The 18,299-nt window shown below is 36.5% G+C and overlaps 3 protein-coding genes across 6 annotated transcripts; all 3 read left to right on the top strand.

The window, feature by feature from the left end:
- Window positions 1–1,956: 1,956 nt before the first annotated feature.
- LOC127259819 (putative E3 ubiquitin-protein ligase RF298) lies at window positions 1,957–6,614 on the top strand. 2 transcript variants are annotated; one of them, XM_051287434.1, is made up of 4 exons: window positions 1,957–2,122; window positions 2,467–2,510; window positions 3,775–5,543; window positions 5,836–6,614. In XM_051287434.1, exons 3-4 carry the CDS (start codon window positions 3,792–3,794, stop codon window positions 6,322–6,324), a joined length of 2,241 nt encoding a protein of 746 aa, XP_051143391.1. In that variant the 5' UTR covers window positions 1,957–2,122; window positions 2,467–2,510; window positions 3,775–3,791; the 3' UTR covers window positions 6,325–6,614. The 2 variants fall into 2 exon arrangements, with proteins under 2 accessions (XP_051143391.1, XP_051143390.1); XM_051287433.1 differs by having other exon boundaries at window positions 3,585–5,543.
- A 628-nt stretch (window positions 6,615–7,242) lies between these two features.
- Window positions 7,243–10,350, top strand: LOC127259886 (pentatricopeptide repeat-containing protein At2g30780). The gene is made up of 2 exons (XM_051287501.1): window positions 7,243–8,190; window positions 8,544–10,350. The coding sequence occupies exons 1-2, from the start codon at window positions 7,777–7,779 to the stop codon at window positions 9,675–9,677; spliced, it is 1,548 nt and encodes a 515-aa protein (XP_051143458.1). The 5' UTR covers window positions 7,243–7,776; the 3' UTR covers window positions 9,678–10,350.
- Window positions 10,351–11,071: 721 nt separating this feature from the next.
- On the top strand, window positions 11,072–16,308 carry LOC127259296 (uncharacterized). 3 transcript variants are annotated; one of them, XM_051286525.1, is made up of 9 exons: window positions 11,072–11,388; window positions 11,489–11,550; window positions 11,634–11,742; window positions 12,702–12,754; window positions 12,935–13,041; window positions 13,121–13,222; window positions 13,344–13,408; window positions 15,403–15,735; window positions 16,038–16,308. In XM_051286525.1, the coding sequence occupies exons 1-8, from the start codon at window positions 11,246–11,248 to the stop codon at window positions 15,473–15,475; spliced, it is 714 nt and encodes a 237-aa protein (XP_051142482.1). In that variant the 5' UTR covers window positions 11,072–11,245; the 3' UTR covers window positions 15,476–15,735; window positions 16,038–16,308. The 3 variants fall into 3 exon arrangements, with proteins under 3 accessions (XP_051142482.1, XP_051142484.1, XP_051142483.1); XM_051286527.1 differs by having other exon boundaries at window positions 11,278–11,388; window positions 11,647–11,742; XM_051286526.1 differs by having other exon boundaries at window positions 11,308–11,550; window positions 11,647–11,742.
- Window positions 16,309–18,299: the final 1,991 nt, after the last annotated feature.

Raw genomic sequence — 18,299 nt, 5'->3', positions numbered from 1 at the left:
CTACTTTTTAACATTATGATAAACATTTTCATCAGATCTCAACTCTGTGTATGTATTATATGTATACAATAGCCATAATAAACGTACAATTATCATGATGTGATATTACTTAATGTAATATTATTATTATTTTACTTGCATGTTATAATATTTGACAACTTACGAGAACCCGATTCCATACATTGATATACATAGAATCGAGCCTGTTATTCAAATTTTAGATACACACTATATAATTAATTAAAGAAGATAAAACTCTTTTGTGCAAATTAATTTTAGGGTTTGCTTAGTTGTATTTTGAAATTGATTTAAAAGAATTGATGATTTTAATTTTTGATGAAATAATATTTTGTAGAAATAAATAATATATTTTTATTTTTTTTAAAAAAATGAATATTGTTGATTTGAATTTAAAATTATAAAAGAAAGAACAGAGTTTAAATTTTAATCGGAAACAATATGAATACAGAACCAAAAAAAGACTACACAAAATAGTAGAGAAGCTATAGGCCATAGGGTGTATAAATAACTATGTGTTTGAATGGGGTTTGGATTTTGAGTTGTGATTTGAATAGTAAAAATTTTAAATTTGAATAGTTGTATGATGTGATATAAATAGGTGTTAATGTGATGTTTTGAATGTAAAATTGATTTTTAGTATAATATAAAAAATAAAAAATAGGTGTTTGATTTGATATTTTTAAGAAAAAAAAAATGGGATGAATAGTATATTTAAAATCCAATCCTCAAACAAACACATCGAGTTTTGAATTTTAAATTTGAATTTTTTAATAATAAAATATAATAATTTAATATTTTTTTTATATATGATATAGATAGATATTGACTTGATTTCTTTAAATATAAAATCAATATAATAAAAATATTTAATTTGATATTTATTGATTTTTCTTTTAGAAAATTAGTAAAAAAAACAAAACTTTAAAAATCTCCAAAAAAAATACCATGTATATATAAATAATTTTGTGATGGGAGATAAAGTAAAATAGTTTTAATTTGGTGAGGACTTAAGATAAAATTAAAATAAAATTAAAATGCACGAATTTATTTGTAAATTTGTTATATTATTGTAAATGGTTTTAAAACTTTTCAAAATAAATATAACTGTTGGATGAAATATACTTTACAGAAAATAAACATTAATATAATAACTAAATAATAAAAAGTAAAAACTAGTAGGAAAAGATTAGGTATGGAATATATATAAATGCAAATAAATAGAGAAAAATAGGTAATGGTAAATGACATACCCTCCTGGTCTACTTGGCATACATTGTTCACCTAGTTTGTTTTGTCTTGTCGGACTTAATTTACAGTAATGACAAATGTGCTCTCGGGTAGCGGCTGCGAATTCTCGCGTTATAAAAATAAAAATGAAAAAAATAGTGACATTAACAAAAATTTTTTAAAAAAAAATTGTCAAGTAAAAAATGACAGCCTGAGTTTGATAAAAATATTATAAATACAAAATAAATTTTAATTTAATATTTTTTAAAAATGAAATTGATAATAAAAAAAAAAATCCAATATCAATTAAATTGAAATAAACAAATAATTTATGTTTTTATTTAAACAATATTTTAATATAATAGTATTTTATAATTTTATTAAAAATTATATTGAATAAATAATAAGTATTAATTTAAATTACGAGACACAACAGCAGGTGCAGCCCGCAGCCATTTCCATTCCCACTCCAAGCCCGGCTGTCCTCTATCCCTCCCCCCTTTCCCTTTCTCTTTCCCTTTCCCTTATTATTATTAGCAGTATTATTATTATTATTATTATGAGTCAAATAGTAGTCCAGTCCGGTCCTTTCCTTTCTTTTCCTTTCACTGCTGTCCTACTAGTCCCGGACTTCTACTCAATTCCTTTAGATGCTTACATGACATATGGCTATATATACGTGGAAGCGAAGGGAAGCGGAAGCGGAGGTGGAGGAAGTGGAAGCTGCCCAAATGCGTCACACTCTACTCTAAGGCCGACGACGGACGACGGACGGACGGACCGACGTTATACTCTCTCTCTCTCTCCCCCTCTCTCTCTGTTGCTGGATCAATCTACTCATCCTCATCGCCCCCTCACGCCCACATCACTGCAGGTTCACCATTTCCGAATTCTCATTCTCTTCTCTTCTCTTCATCTCTTCTCTGACTGCCCTAATTCGATGCCCTCCCTCCCTCCCTGCCTGCCTATTACACTTTAATCTGATTCCGCTGATGCTGATGGAATACTGTTTCCTTTTTGGGTCGGTGCTTCCCGCTTCAAATGTCGTTGTTAGATGCCCTTCCCTGCCCACCCCCACACCATCTCTTTATCGCTAGGGCTGATTCTCTTTTAATGGCATGATTTTATGCTTGTGTGCACGCTGCAAATGTTGTAATCTGAACGTCAATATTGGGTGCTTTTCAATCTAACTTGAGAGTTTTCTTGTGGGGCTTGCAGGTTTATCGAATTAGCAGCGGGTTTGATTTTCTGGAATTTCCGAGGTACTTTTGATTTCTTTTGTTACTGAGAATTTACTTACCATCATGCCTCCCATCTTGGCTGATGCTTTTTGTTGCGATAGACATCCTTGTTGATTATGAACGATTTGGTAAAGGTTGATGCTTCCTAGATTACATCGAAACTTATGTGATTCGTGAGTTTTTTTTTTTGCATATATGCCCCTGTTTTCTGTGCTCCTCATTGTTCTGTTTGATCATCGATCACTTGTGGAGAAACCAATGGTTTTTATTTCCTGTACTAAATACACAAGCCAGAAGAATCTAACAGGTTTCTGATTGCCGTGGCCTTTTTGGGCTAGTCCTTGTCTTTCAAGTGGCATTTATGTTTTCCTTGCTCTTATACGGCGACAGTTGCGGAAAATGGATAGCATAATCCAGATCCTTAACAATCATAACTGTCGGATGGTGTGGGACACGTGCGAAGAATGGCGCGATTGCTAGAATCACTCAGTAGATACTTAGTGTCATTTATTCATTTATATCTGAAAAGTTGGGCTATTCAACCCCCAATCTTGGCTCCAATAGAATGCGTGACACGTGGTGGATAGTAGTTGATGGTCGGATTGAGGTGCTCAACTTGAGCTCGACAATAATTTGATCTCTAATTGAGCTCAAGGTCTCTGATTACTAGATACGGCAAGTCAAACTCAAGCTATGAATGCTTATACTTAAAAGTTGGTTTAGTTTAATCAATCTATATTGAGAAGAGAGTTTATAAATGTGTTTGAAGGAATCTGATCAGCTTATTTCAAGATTGAGCTTTTAAAAGTCAAAGGCTGAGTTTACATCAGGATGGTGCTAGTGCTAAATAGGCTCAATTCATTTGATTTTTTTTTTTTTAAATTGCATTTTGTCACGTGGAATCGTGGATATAATGATTTTCTCTGTTATACTTGTTCACATTCACATGTGTAGACAACTACTAAGTACTGCTTGATCTTGGACTAATTAACTAGATAGATCTCGAGTATCTTGCATTATTTCTTAATCAGTTTGGTGTTATAACTATTATAAAAACGGCATGATCTGCTCACAATATTACATTGATATCTACAGCTTGAATATCAAGGTCTGGAACCAAGCTCAAACTGTTTTTTCTGCATTAGAGTAATAGAGATGGGTGATAATAGCAGTGAAGGTTCATCTATTGTTTCGGTAGATGAGAAGAGAAGTAGAAATAAGAGGAAATATCCATCTGATGTGTCCTTGGATGTTCGAGCTGATGCATCAACTCTGTCTCTGACAGAATTCCCTAGGTATGAAATGCTGGAGAAAAATGGTGGAAATTCTTTGAAAGAGCTGGAGTCAAGGATAGATACCTCTGACAAGAATACCAAGGAGCAGCAAGTGGAGGAACACAAACCAACTGATTGGGATGATCCTGTAGTCTGCCAGCTTGAGCTACTCTTGAAGAATTCTATGCTCACAAGTTTTAGCAATACGGTGAAGAAGGTAATGGAGCATGGATTCGATGAGAAAGTAGCCGAGCAGGCTGTCTTTAAGACTTACGTGCTCGATGGTACTGTGGAGGGTGCTTACAACGTTGCTGATGGAGCTTTGAATTTACTGAAGAGTGCCCAGAAGTTTAGCCTGCAAAAAAACCCTGTAAGTGAAGAATTACAGGGCCTGGTGGATTACAAAATTCTGCAGATGGTTAGCATGGTCCGGGCGGTTAGGCCAACACTCAGTGTTGCTGAAGCAATGTGGTGCCTGTTAGTATGTGATTTCAACCTTTTGAATGCATGTGTAACGGATAAAGGCCTTTCTCGTTCTTCTTCTGTTTTGGAATCTTCTGAAGAATGTCGAGCACCTTCCCAATCAGAAACCCCTGGAACGAGCCATCAGAATGCTGTCATAAAGTTTGATAATTCAATGTCCCCTGCTTTGGTTATGACTCCAAATGCTAAGCCGGAAGCCGCTGTTGTTACTAAGCCTGCCAGCCAACCATCAGCTCCCAAGCCAAATGCTAGTGCCTCCACTAGGTCCATGAAAGAAAGTCCCCACGCTCTTCGAGAAGTGAAAGAGGGCAAATTTAAAGCTGTTGGCGGGGAGCGTATCCAGGCTTCTCGGGGTACAGGCATGGATGAGAAATTAGGGGTGAGCAAAAAGGGATCATCCTCTAATTGCAAGAGAGATGTGCATAGGCAAAAGGCTCAGTTCGATAAAAATTACAAAGGTAGAATGTCAAAAGGAAGCGCCATTTTGGACAAGTCCATAAATCCACAATCTGGTTCATCTGTTGTTACTGCAAAGGTGAGTGGTTCAATGTCATCTACTTCAGCTGGAATGAGTGCAGAACAAAAGCAGAGCAATTTGCGGTCCATCTTGCGTGATGCCGTGTCACCTGTTGAGGATGCTGTGCCTAAATCAACTACAGAGAGCTCCAAACTTCTATCATCAGCCACAGATCCTGCCCCCGCCCATGGGATTGAAATTTATTCTTCTGATCCTGTTAATGATCCATCTTACGAAACTATGCAAAAGTATGCCTCACAAAATGAGAGTTTTCTGATGCTGCTGTCTCATAAGCAGGCACGCGAGAAAGAGCTCCAACGCTGGACAGATTGGGCAAATGAGAAAGTCATGGAGGTTGCACAGAGGCTCAGAGGACACACGGAAGATTTGAAAACGTTGAGGCGGGAGAAAGAAGAGGCAGAAAAATTTAATAAAGATAAGCATGTTATTGAGGAGAATACCATGAAGCGCCTGTCTGAAATGCAGAATGCACTCAATGTTTCCGCTGGTCAGATGGGGGTGGCCACTGTGTCTATCCGCCAGCTTGGAGAGGAGAATATTGTGTTGAAGAATGAATCGGAAACTGCTCATGTACATGCTATGGATGCTGAAGCGAATTTGCAGGAAGTTTCGCTGAGGGAACGGGAGGTGCAGAAAAAGACGCGGACATGTAAGCCTGAGAAGGATCTGCTGCAGGATGAACAGACAGATGTGAGGCAATGCGTAGTGCAGGCGGGTGCTGCTTTGGAGAAGGCCAAAGCACAGTATAATCAATCGAAGGTATGTTGTAATTATGTCCTATCATATCAAATACGTGATAGCTGGCGTGTAAATTGTTTTCTGGTGGTGTGTCATCTTGTGGCCATATCTGTGGGTTAGATGGATGTTTCTTGGAGTGAGGGAGTTGTGTAGATGCGTGTGTACACGCATGCATGCATTGTAATTGGAGTTATAGATAAGATTAGATTAGACTGCCTCTGCCTGCCTGGGTTTCATTAGTTTGCTTATAACGGATATACATGTGCATTAGACATACATGCATGCATATATTGACTCATACAACCAATTCCAGGTTCAGTGGAAGCAGGAAAAGAATGAGACGTTAAGCGTTGTGAAACAGGTTGACAGCTTAAGGAGGCAAAGAGAAGAGAAGGAGTCTCAGGCGGATGCGGATGAAGACAGCATGAAACAAGCGGCAGCGGCGGACACGCAGAAATGCCTGGAAAGCATCAAGGATCTCGAGGACAAGATGGCGGAGCTGAGACTTGAGTCGAACAGATCGAGAATAGCAGCACTGAATGTAGGGTACGGCGGGGGCGGGGGCAGCAAGGGGGGCCAAGGTGGGGGTGGTTTCGGAGCAGAGGAGGAGATGAAGCGGGAGAGGGAGTGTGTGATGTGCATGGAGGACGAGAGGTCGGTGGTGTTCCTGCCGTGCGGGCACCAGGTTCTCTGTGGGAAATGCAGCGCTGTTCTGGAGGGGCAAGGGATGAACAATTGCCCATCTTGCAGGAGATGTGTGGCGATGCGGATTCCCGTCACCTATCCATCCACCCACCCCTGAGAATGTAGTGTAAGGATGATGATGATGGGGTCCGGGGAGAGAGTAGTGAAGTGAAGTGAAGTTTGTGGCGGCATCTCGAACACAACCTGGCTGGCTTGATCTTGATCTTGATCTTGTCTGCCAGTCGGTCTCACTCAGTAATAAGGGTGATTTTATGATATCATAATTATAAACTTGCTATGTTGTTTAGCAATGAGGATTTTCTTTCTTCTTCTTCTTTTTTTTTTCTTTCAAAAATAATAGTACTATAAATACAATTGTCTTCTTGGTGCTGGCTGGTGCTGGCTGGTGCTGGTGCTACATTAAAGAAACAAGTTTGTTTGTTTGTGTTGGTTGATTGGTTCGTCTGGAGCAGAAGTGGATGGAGCAACATTTGTTTTGTTTTGTTGGTTGGTTAATATGTCCCTCCCTCCCGTCTATCAGAGATCCATCCTGCTGCTGCTGCTGCTGCTGTTATGCTGTGCTGTGCTCATCATCATCATCATCATCTTGGATGAGATATGAGATGAGTTGAGTTGAGCTGAATAACACAGATGACATGCATGAGCGAGCATTGAGCGGGACGAGATCATGGGTCTATACTCTGTACATTTCATTTTGTGACTGGGCATGGGGCAAACCCTCCCTTAGAGGCATAAATAACATCACATTCACATGGAAGTGATACCTGGTGCCGCAAAATGAACTTATGATTCTTTAACTCGGATCCTCTCAAAATTTTATTTTCACACTAGATGATTAGAAAAAATAGGGAAGAAAATGAACAACAAAAAATTCAGAGAGTTAAAAGTTCTTCTTCTTGGACCCAAAAGATAGCAAATCAAATCACTTGACCAAGCCCAGCCTAGCCCAGCCCGTCTTGAGATGGATCGCCGCCCTGCCCAGCGTACGAGATGAGATTGAGAATGAGATCCACCCAACCCAAGCGCAGGTCAGGTCGTGTAGCAGCGGCTCCGCCTCCCCCTCCCTTCCCTTCCCGCTAACAAGAACTTCCTCCTTCCTTCCGTATCTCCGAAGCAAGCAAGGAATCAACCAATTAATCGAACGGCAATCCAATCCAACCCATATTGATGATATAACGCACGGCCTCCTGTCTGCCTGGATCTTTTCCTTTCAGTTCAGACTTCAGACGACCTTCTCTCCTTTGCTCGGAGGGTTAGATTAGATTAGATGGTTGTCGCTGCTGCCCTGCTCGGCTCGTGCCCTTCTCTTCCTTCCTTCTTCACTCGGAACGAATGTCGTTCCCATGGCGGGCGGGCCGGCCTTGTTCGATCCAGAAAAGCGAATTAGGTGAGTGAGTGTCATCTGTCCTGTCCTGTCCTGTGCACAGCTTTGACGGTAAACTTTGTTGGCTAAGAGAGAGCCCCTCTCTCGCCTCCTTCCTCTCTTTCTTCCCTCCCCCAGAACCCTAACGAAACTTCCAACCAGAATTTCATATCCTTTCTTTCAATCATGAAACGATTTTGGAGACTCTCGCAATTCCCTAAATCCCCAAACCTTAACTCACCTTCTCTCGCTCCCGCAAAACCACCCTCTGGCTCTGCCTCCCGATACTCTCAAGCTATTCGCCACCATTCAACCCACCATTCTCCGGATTCCGACCCCAATGCCACCCCCCTGCTGTCTTCCCATATCATTGCTCTTTTTACCAATACACGGACTTCCGAGACGCAGCATCTCAACGAAGATTTGATCGATGAAGTTTCCAAGCTCAAGGACCAGATTTTGGACCAAAATGATGATGTGGACAAACTTGACAAGATTCTCCAAGAGAAGGCATCCCCACTTTTTAGGATGTATTCAGATGGATCTGCTGCGGTGGAGCTCCTGAAGCAGCTCAAGCCATTCCCGCGTTTAGCCTTGGAGGTAACTTTTTAGTTGGTTATTTGTTCGAATGGCTATCGATTCTGCAGGACAACAAATACCCGTAGAGGTGAACAGTCACTGCGTTTTTAGTTTTTTGCTCCTGTTCTGTGTGCTGGTTTGAGGTGTTACTGAAATGACATCTATTCTTCTAAGTACCGATCAAATTGCTTGCTTTGCATTCCATCTATTTCTCCTCCTAATGATTGTATAGGACCAGCATTCTTTTCAACGTCCCCTTAACTTTGGTATGAAAATGCTCTCTTGTTTATATTTTAGCAGATAATTGATGTGTATTGTGGGTACAACTTATATTGTTTTATGTATGTCCGGGTTTGTCTATTCCTTCTTGTCAGGTTCTCGACTGGAGGAGGAAGCAATTGGACTCCGCGGCCCCGGTGGTTGGGGAAGAGTATGCAAAGGGTATCACCATAGCTGGCAGATTGAAGGATGTTCATCTCGCACTCGAGCTCTTTAAAGAGGCAACAAATAGACAACTAAATGAAACATCTTTATACAATTCCCTCATGAGTGCTTACACTTACAACGGTATGCCTGCCAAGTGTGAGTCATTCTTCCACAAGTTGAAAACGGAAACCACATGCTCTCCATCAATCGTGACATACAACATACTTATTTCAATGTACGGGCGCATGATGCTTACCGATCACATGGAAGAAGTTCTCAGAGAGATAAAGGACTCAAATCTTACCCCAACACTTAACACATACAGGGGTTTGATTGCTGGTTATATCACTGCATGGATGTGGGACAAGATGGAAAAGACTTACCTGGTTATGAAAGCAGGTCCAATACAACCCGATGTGCAGATTCATCTACTGATGATTCGAGGGTATGCAAACTCTGGTCAGCTGGAAAAGATGGAAGAAATCTATGAGTTGATAAGGGAGCATGTTGATCGGGGGGAAACTTCATTGGTTAGAAGCATGATATTTGCATACATTAAAAGTTGTGGTACAGGTAGGGTTGAGAAGGTTGAGGAACTGCTCTCACTGATCCCGGAAGGGGAGTATTGGCCCGGCTTAAATGTAATGCTGATTTGTTTTTATGCTAAAGAGAATTTATTAGAGCGAATGGAGAAATCAATCAACGAGGCATTTGAGCGTAAAGCATTTGTCTCTACGGTGAGCATAATGAAATGCATAATAGCGAGTTATTTCAGGCACAATGCAGTGGACAAGCTTGTGGACTTTGTGCAGCGTGCGGACAGTGCAGGTTGGAAAATATGCCGGTCGATGTACCATTGCAAGATGGTTATGTATTCATCACAGATGCGCATTCCAGAAATGGAGAGGGTTCTTGATGAAATGGGTAGAGTAAACATGCCCCTGTCAAGGAAAACTTTGTGGATATTGTTTAAGGCATATCAAAAGTGGGGTAGAAAAAGTAAGCTCGATCAGGTTGTTGGAATGATGTGCAAGCACGGGATTCAAATTGGGGGGATTCAATTTTTGGAAGTGCTTCCTTGAATAAATTTTTTGATTATAACTATTTCCACAGTAATGAGCTTTGATATGATATGTGTATCTAGCTCTATCTGTCTCACCACACCACAGTTGCATCGAATCAAAGGTAATCAATCCTTCCTGTTATCTTTTCTACGATCAACTCTTACCATGATTGCAGCAGAGTCATAACATGTCAGCTAGGAAAATTTGGCCAAAGAGAGTATGATCTTATTGGGGGGGGGGGGGGGGGGGGGTGGGGGGTGAAGCGGTGTGTGATGCCTGCAATTGCACTAAACCTTGATGCCCCCAGCCCAGCGCAATCAAAGGAGGGGTTGGGTTATACGATAGAAAGGTAATGTTGAGAAGTCATTGAAGAAATGCTGTGGAGTGGAGGGATGTTATATATATATATCATGACGCAGGCAGGCAGGGAAGGGAAGGGAAGGGATGCGCGGAGTCATAGTCGTATGTTGGAACTGATGGTGTTGCTGCAGATGCAGAGGGAGGTCATCAGATTGTTTCTGTTGGTCACTTTCCATCTATTTCTTCCCTGCATCGTAAAATTTGGTGGATGGACCCTGGGAGTATTTGATATCATTGAAAAATAAGATTCATTTGCTTAATGTGGTCTGCATTTTTATTTTTATTTTTACAGTAAAAATATAATGAAAAAAAATGATAAAAAGTAGTAGTATATGATTTGTTCTTGTTAAAAAATAAGATATACCTATTTTCTTTTTATGACATAAAAAATGAAAGGGGACGTAGCTTTTTTTTTTTTTTTTTTTTTTTTTATAACAGAAGAAATATTACTTATTTCAATAAGAATAATAATTAAAATTATTTGATATTTTAATTTTAAAATATTTAGTGTATGATTTTTTTTAAAAAAAATATTATTAATTATGTTATCCTTTTGTATAAATTAATGTAACGATATTCATATAAATAAATATAAATGTAAGACAGTAAATAGACTAAGAAGTATATTATTATTAAAAAGTATGACTATTTTTTAATTAAAATTTATATAAAATATGAAAAAAAATAATTTTCTAGTATGTATTTTAATTTTATTATTTTTTTAATACATTTATTTTATTTTAGTATAAATTTGTATAATAAAAAATTATATTTAAAAATAAATTAATAATATTTAGATTTTTTACTTTAACTTTAACATATTAATAAATAATTTATTTTATTTTAAATTTGTAAAATTAATTCGTAATTTAGAAAAAAAATCAAAATATATTAAAAAAATTATTAAATAAAAGAAAAAAATTAATAAGATAAATAAATTGTCCAAGAGCAAATAAAATAAATAATAATAAATAAATAACAGATGAGGTGTGTTTAGATAGAAATTTTTGGAATTTTAAAAATTTAAAAAAAAATTAAAAAATAATAGCAAATGAGAGAAAATAAATTATGTAAACAGACCCATAGTTTGCAGGTAGATGCGATAATATTAATAATGATTTAAATCTATCCATTGCCATCTCTAATCATCATCATCATCATCATCTACACTGGACTGCACTATACAATGGCTGGCGGCTGCAACAACTGCATGATCTAATTGGTGAATGGGGGTGGACATGGCAGTGCCCCTCTTCAACCTTGCTCCGGACCTGCTCGCCTCAAGACTCTGCTTAGGTTTTGATTTGATTTCTTCCTTCCTCGGCTCGGCTGCTCCAAATTTCTTCTACTCCCCCTCCCTCCTTCCATGGTATTATTCAATTGTTCCAAGCATAGCAATACTAATTCCTTCTTAATTACTTCCTCCTCCTGGGACCATGACCTTTTGGGAGCAAAACTCCCTCTCTCAGTCCTTCCAACTCCTCGACAAAGCCTTCCACTCCGGAATCAACTTTTTCGACTCCGCCGAAATGTACTACCACCATTACTACTGCTGCTGCTCGCTTCCTTTTCTCCCTTTCCCCTAGTCCTTGTTTTATTTACTTCTCGTTCTAGGTATCCTGTGCAGCCTTGCGCACGGACGCAAGGAAGAAGCGAGGAGTATCTTGGACATTGGATTCGAAGCCGTAACATCCCACGCCATCGCCTCATCCTTGCCACAAAGGTCTCTCCACTCCAACTTAACTTAATCCACCCCCACCCTCTTTAAACTTGCATGCTTTTCTGTAATTATGTATTCTACTCAGCCTGAGCTCTTCACTTACACTTGCACTTGCATATTATGTATGTCATATAACTAGCCACTAGGCTGGCATTGGCCTGATTTAGTTAGCTTTGTTTAGGAGCTTGGTTTGAGATCTTACTTGTGTTGGGCATGAAGCTGAAGCTTGAGCCTGAGCTTAATCCATGTGTGGTTTTCGAGTTTGGAGTCTTTGATGTTTTCAAAGCTCAACTCCAACTCAGCATCAAGCCTTTGACTACTACGCACTTATTTCATGGAACTTTGAAACACTAGACGATAACACATTCTATGGCTCTTTAGGATACAGAAGCTTTTATTTTGCCCCGGTGGGACTCTTAACACGCCATTTTACATATATGTTTTGAGTGTGCTTCAAAAATATTGATTCATTCACACAATGAAAGAGGCTCCATCGATTTTTATATATATATATTTATATATATGTTACTTTGTCACACTCACAAATGGGAAAGATGTTCTGTTTAGCAAATTTCGTGATAAATGTGTGCTCTGGAAGTATGGTCTCAGTACTTTCTGCTCCCTATACGAACCTTTCTGAAATCTATGTTTAATTGTATGGGGATAGGTTAGTGGCCATCAGGACAAATGGCATGGATTCGGAATGGGCCAAGCCTTGACGGAAATAATATAACAGCGGCCCTTAATAGTAGGTTGAACTGAATCATGTAGTTTTTCAATTTTGAGTTCATTTATCTTGATGTGCGTATCTCTAGTTGTAAAATGTCTTTCTATTTGCTTTGGGCTGTGAAGATTTTGTCTGAGCTAATTACGCTTCAAGTCCAGATTACTCTGTCTGCAGTTTTACATTTTCTTATTTTAATATTTGATTGCCTTACATCTAAAACAAAACTTTCTTGCAGATGCGCCTGCAGACTGACTATATTGACTTGTATCAAATTCATTGGCCTGATCGGTTTGTATTAAAATTTTCTAATGTGTTACCTCCTAACTTCGACAATTTAACTTTCAAATATGTGTTATTTGTTAATATGAAAAGTATAAATAAGTGGAGATATTAGATAATCTTTGGCCTTTCTATAAAGTAATCTAGGTATATGGCCACATCTATGACTTCTTGAGAATTTTGTTGCAGCTATGTTCCTATGTTTGGAGAAACTGAGTATGATCCGACCCAAACATTTTTCAATAAGTATCCAGGAACAGCTAACTGCTCTAGATAAAGCTGTTACTTGTGGTAAGGTTAGTTGTGCTTCCAGTTAAGTTTAATTTGATGTTTATTGGAAAGTTTGATTTTCATTGAGTAAATCACTGCTGGCAGATTAGGTATATTGGTCCTAGCAATGAAACTCCATATGGGCTCATGAAGTTCCTACAGATTGCTGAAGCGATTTCTATCCATACAAGAATAATTTCTGTGCAGGTGGTTTGTACTGTACAACTGTTTTATAGCATGGCTTTATCTCTATGCCCTTGCATGCACACAAGTACTTTCTAGACAATTAAATGATATGATATGATAATCTATTTTTCTATGGATACAGAATTCCTATAACCTTCTTTGCCGAAATTTTGATTCTGGCATGGCTGAATGCTGCCATCATGAAAGGTATCACTTGTATGCAATGTTGTTTTTACCAATTCTCATTTCACTTGCCACTTTGCAGTATTGATTTGTCGTAGAAGTTTTGCATGTGATTTCTTTGTGCTCAACACTTCATGCCTCTTATCATGCATCATGAGCATGAAAACACTACTAAATCATCATGTACAATCATCATATACTGTCTGACATTCATTTGAAATTTCCTTATCCTGTCCGTATAACATCAATTTACTAACTAATGCTATACTCAAAGAGAAAATCACTAACTTTTGGATGCTTAGAATAGTGTCATATTATCAATCATCTGATTGCAATTGTGGATCTAGTTTCAGACTAGAATTATGAATATTTTTAGTTGCATATGATTTTCAAATGTTGGTGTAGATGTTGAATATTAACTTGTTAAATCAAATATATTAATCTTTTAGGATTAATAAATGTTTGACATTTAAGTACAGCACAAATGATATAGGTTTAGTTTACTTGTGCTCTCAGCTAAGTTTTTGCACTATTTATAGAACATTTATCCCCTAAAAATGTTACATTCAACGCCAAGGCGTGTTCTTTTTAGTTTTTACATTTTTTGTTTTGAAATGTAATTTTTTGTAAGTGTTAGATATGATGTTTTTTTTTTGAAAAAGTGAGAGATAGAATATTAAAAATAAAAATAAAAGAAAGAAAAAACTCAAAAGTGAACAAATCCTATTCTCCATTTAAAACTTTAGATCCAATATTCTTTCAAATTCAAATTTTATAATTCCAAAACTTACTTTCAAAAAACAACAAAATTTACCTGATTATTTTTGTGTGATAACTTTGATAATTTATGTTCTTATAAATCCATTTTCTATTTACTCAATAATAATTACATGCTAGGAATTAACACACATAATTAGACATACAAAGTAACTTAAATGGGTTAATTCAACACTCTCCCTTAACTTAAGCCTATAAAGCATCCTATCCAAGTTGTGACATATGAACTTGGACCGAGAACCTTTAAGAGCTTTTGTCTATATGTTTGAAAATTCATCACGTGAGGGCAAATGTTCGGTATTTGAACACCCGATTTACACTTTACCAAGTGGCAATAAATTTCTTTATGCTTCATTCATACTAAAATTTTATCTTTGTTATCTCATAGAACTTGAGTTCACAAAGTAACTGTTTTACCAATAACTGGCCACTGATGATGATTTAATAACAAAGTATTATTACAAATATTCAATTGTCCAAATATAATTATTTTAAGTTTATGATTTTTTATATCTGAAAAAAATTAAAACTAAAAATTTGTATATATATTTTAAATTTTAATCGTATTATATATTTTTAAAAAATATATATATACATTAAAAAAATCGGCCCCCATCAATAAAATTTTCTACTCCGCCACTGTATATATAGAATCCTTTGGACAAGAGAGGCTTGATTTCCTTTAAAAGGTTTATTAAGTAAATGAAGGATATTGAAAGTGTTATCATTCATTTATTTTGTTTTTGTTATCATTGTTGGCATCATTACTACTTTCCAGCATATAGATTGTGGGTGGGTTCTTCCACCAATTCCAAAAAGCACATTTTCCAAAAAAAAAAAAGTAATATATTATACGCACTCATTATTTTTGTATTATTTACACAATTTTTTATGTCTCACATGAAAAAACATCTCTTCAAACAATTTCACTAAACAAACATTGTTTCTGCCATACCAGGTTTATGAAATGTCATACCAGTACCATTGTCTATTATCTTCTTACTTACCATTCACCCCCTTAAGGATTCTTACTTGATTACCTGTATATCTGTGTTTTCTTTTTTTTTTTTTTGTTTTTTTTTTTTAAATAAAGTTTCTATTTCCTATTATGCGTAAGCTTGGCTGCTTTTCAAACTTTCATTTCTATTTCATCCTTAGATGACACTTTGAACTTATGGTTCCCCAAACAAAAATGTTTGGTGGTACTAAATTGTTCATTAATTAACTTATTTTTGGTGCAGACAGTTAAAATGCTGTGAAGCAAGCAAACATGTATGTCCTGGTTATCATGAAAGAGGATGGTCTGTCTGTTAGCCAGTAATGGCTACCGTAATTGGGAGATTTGAGATAATATTACTGACTGCAATCATCTCACGTAGTGTTAAATCTGAAATAATAACCACATTGTGAGGAGCATGCTGTTTTTGGTGCAACGAAACTGTGGCAGCTCCAAGAAATAATCAATGCGAGCAGCGTCCAGCTTACTCCAGAAGTAGTGGCAGAAGTGAACAATGTGCATTCAGCATTTCCCAATCCCTGCCCCTGACACGTTATAGACCAGTCCACTACCATCGGTAGCTATCTCTTTCCCGGTTTGTTTGTACTATCGTATCTGAACTGAATTGAGAATATGGTGTTTTTTGTTGTTGTTGTTGTTGGAAATATCTATGCACATGACATGACATGACATGAGCCCAGAGTCTAGAAGACCACATCATCAATATGTTGTGTTTGCATATTCTTGGTGGAGGATGGTGTTACTGAATAAGTTGGATTAGATACAACCAATGGCTGAATAATCCATCTTTGTGTCTTTCCTCTGATAAGGTGTTTTTTTTTTTTTTTTTTTTTTTTTTTTCTGGAATGATATTGACAGGTCTCATCATCATCATCATGGTCATCAATGGTAATGATCGGATCGGGGGCAGGGCTCAATTCAAGTGTAGTGCATGAGTACGCCGGGACTCGAGTCATATTGTGAGCTCTTTGTAGAGTTTGCTTATATTATAGAGCTGAGCTCTTCTTGGCTCATCATGCATCATAACCTTTTTCTTTTTCTTGTTATTTTTTAAAAATGGTAATGCATCTTATATATGTGTCTTTCCAATCTAGATTTTAAATCAAAATGTGATGAAATTCTTTGCCAATGCTAGTACTAGTTTATTTATCCCGTCTGAAATTCACGCTGCTTCTATGCAAAGAAAGGGAAAGAGAATTATTATAGAGTTGCGCACAACGAAAGTGAAAAATAAAAACTATTTATATATAAATATTCAAGGTTGAATTTTTTACCATCATAAATAAATATATTCAAACTTAATAATAATTATTATTAATGTTGCAGTAGAGATTAGTCATTATTAGAAAAGGAAGAGTAAGGAAGGCGTATTATTGCGGACTCGGAGGGAGTCCAAGGTTGATTGCTGCTGCAGCTCTCTGACTTCCTTTCTGTTTATTTCTTTGCCCGTTGCCTAAAATCTCATAGCATTCTTGTTAGGCCATTTTCATCTCGGGCCATTAATGGTCGGTAAATTTGGCGTCGACTGACGTTGCACCGTAGCAATGCTATTTTTTTTAAAAAAATTTAAAATTTAAAATTTTAACTTTTAAATTTAATTTTTATTTTTCTAAATTTTTTTAAAAAATATTTTAAATTATTAAAAAAAAAAGTTGTTTAAAATAATAGAAAAAATTGAATATTTGAAAAATAATAATGAAAAATGAAATTATGATTGAAATAAAATTATTGTAGCAATGACATATTTAGAGTAAAAATTGAATTGATGGGTTGAAGATGACATTATTCGAAGAATTGTCTTTGTTGCTGTCAATAAATATCAATCAATAGTTAGATTTTGAGATTATTATATTTTTGTAGTTATACTATAAACTTTAATATGTTAATTAATACAGAAAATCAATCAGAATCATTGATATAAACTTTAGTAAAAGATCTTGAATATATGTGAAAAATAAAGAGAAATTTATATATTTATCTTTTGATTCAATATTAATTATTAGATTAACTATGTTATCTTCTAGGGTGCGTTCCTCTAATAAAAAATGCTATCACATTTTTTTTTCAAATAAATTAATATATTACTGTCGACACTCAAAATATATGTTTAAAATCAATTAAATATCATATAAAATAAATATATGGTATTTAATTATGCACGTATGTTAATTTTTGTACAATAAATATCAACCATTAATGTAAAAATGTGCTTAAAGTAGAAGATATTGTACAAATATTACGTGCATAAATAAAGGCATAATAAATTTTGGCAGCAAAATAAATTAATCTTGTCAATAAATGAAGTATATAAATTAATATCTTTCGAAAAAGGGCAATGATATAAAAATCTTGGCGAAAAATGAAAGTGCACAATCAAATTCGTCAATAATGGAAGACAACATCCAATGGAAAATGAAATATTATAAAATCTTTCTATTGGTCAATCAGAGCGCGCGTCAAGTGACACCATTAAACACATCTCCTATAAATAGGAGTCATGGTCAGTTCATTTGACACACCGAAATTACATCGAAGATTCAAGTAAAGGGGAAAGTCTCTAGAATCTCTCTGTATTGTTCTTCATGTCCTTTGAAGTATTTTTCGTTGAAAGTCACTGATTTGGACAAATGATCCAATATTGGTTGACGAATCGATGAAGTTAACGTTCTTCGTCGTATTCAAAGCTCCCAAAGTCGTTGATGAATTCGTCAAAGCCAATGAAGGTCTTCAAAGTTCCTCTCAAAACTTCGAGGTGTTCATCGTGTTTTTTACCAAAGCATCAACTAGGCCTTCTTTGATCCAAAAGTCAAAGGGACACGCCGCCAAAAGTGTTATGAAACACCAATTCCACCTCTTCAAGGATCAAAACTTTAAAAGCCGTTGAAAAATCCATCAAAGCCAAGAAGAGCATCCAAAGTTCATCCCAAAGCTTCAAAGTGTTCATCGCGTTCTTCACAAAAGCATCAACTCGGCGCTTTTCGATCCAAAAGTCAAAGGGACATGCTGTCAAAAGTGTTATGAAGCACCAAATCCACCTCCTCAAAGATAAAAGTCGCGGATTGTCCCAAGAAGACATCAAATCCAAAGTTGGGATCAAATCGCCTCCCACGGAGACCGAAG

This window comes from Andrographis paniculata, unplaced genomic scaffold (genome assembly GCF_009805555.1).
Source record: "Andrographis paniculata isolate CXL003 unplaced genomic scaffold, ASM980555v1 Contig60END, whole genome shotgun sequence".
Taxonomy (NCBI): Eukaryota; Viridiplantae; Streptophyta; class Magnoliopsida; order Lamiales; family Acanthaceae; genus Andrographis; species Andrographis paniculata.
Note: the sequence above shows the minus strand (reverse complement) of the source record. Positions and strands in the feature narration are given on the sequence as shown.

Bases quoted from the DNA above. Each gene is read 5' to 3' on its own strand.
- LOC127259886 (XM_051287501.1), top strand. From the start codon at position 7,777: ATGAAACGATTTTGGAGACTCTCGCAATTCCCTAAATCCCCAAACCTT. The intron at 8,191-8,543 runs GTAACTTTTTAG...CCTTCTTGTCAG, and splicing joins TCCCGCGTTTAGCCTTGGAG to GTTCTCGACTGGAGGAGGAA.
- LOC127259296 (XM_051286525.1), top strand. From the start codon at position 11,246: ATGGGGGTGGACATGGCAGTGCCCCTCTTCAACCTTGCTCCGGACCTG. The intron at 11,389-11,488 runs GTATTATTCAAT...TCCCTCTCTCAG, and splicing joins TCCCCCTCCCTCCTTCCATG to TCCTTCCAACTCCTCGACAA. The intron at 12,755-12,934 runs GTTTGTATTAAA...ATTTTGTTGCAG, and splicing joins CAAATTCATTGGCCTGATCG to CTATGTTCCTATGTTTGGAG.
- LOC127259819 (XM_051287433.1), top strand. From the start codon at position 3,645: ATGGGTGATAATAGCAGTGAAGGTTCATCTATTGTTTCGGTAGATGAG. The intron at 5,544-5,835 runs GTATGTTGTAAT...AACCAATTCCAG, and splicing joins CACAGTATAATCAATCGAAG to GTTCAGTGGAAGCAGGAAAA.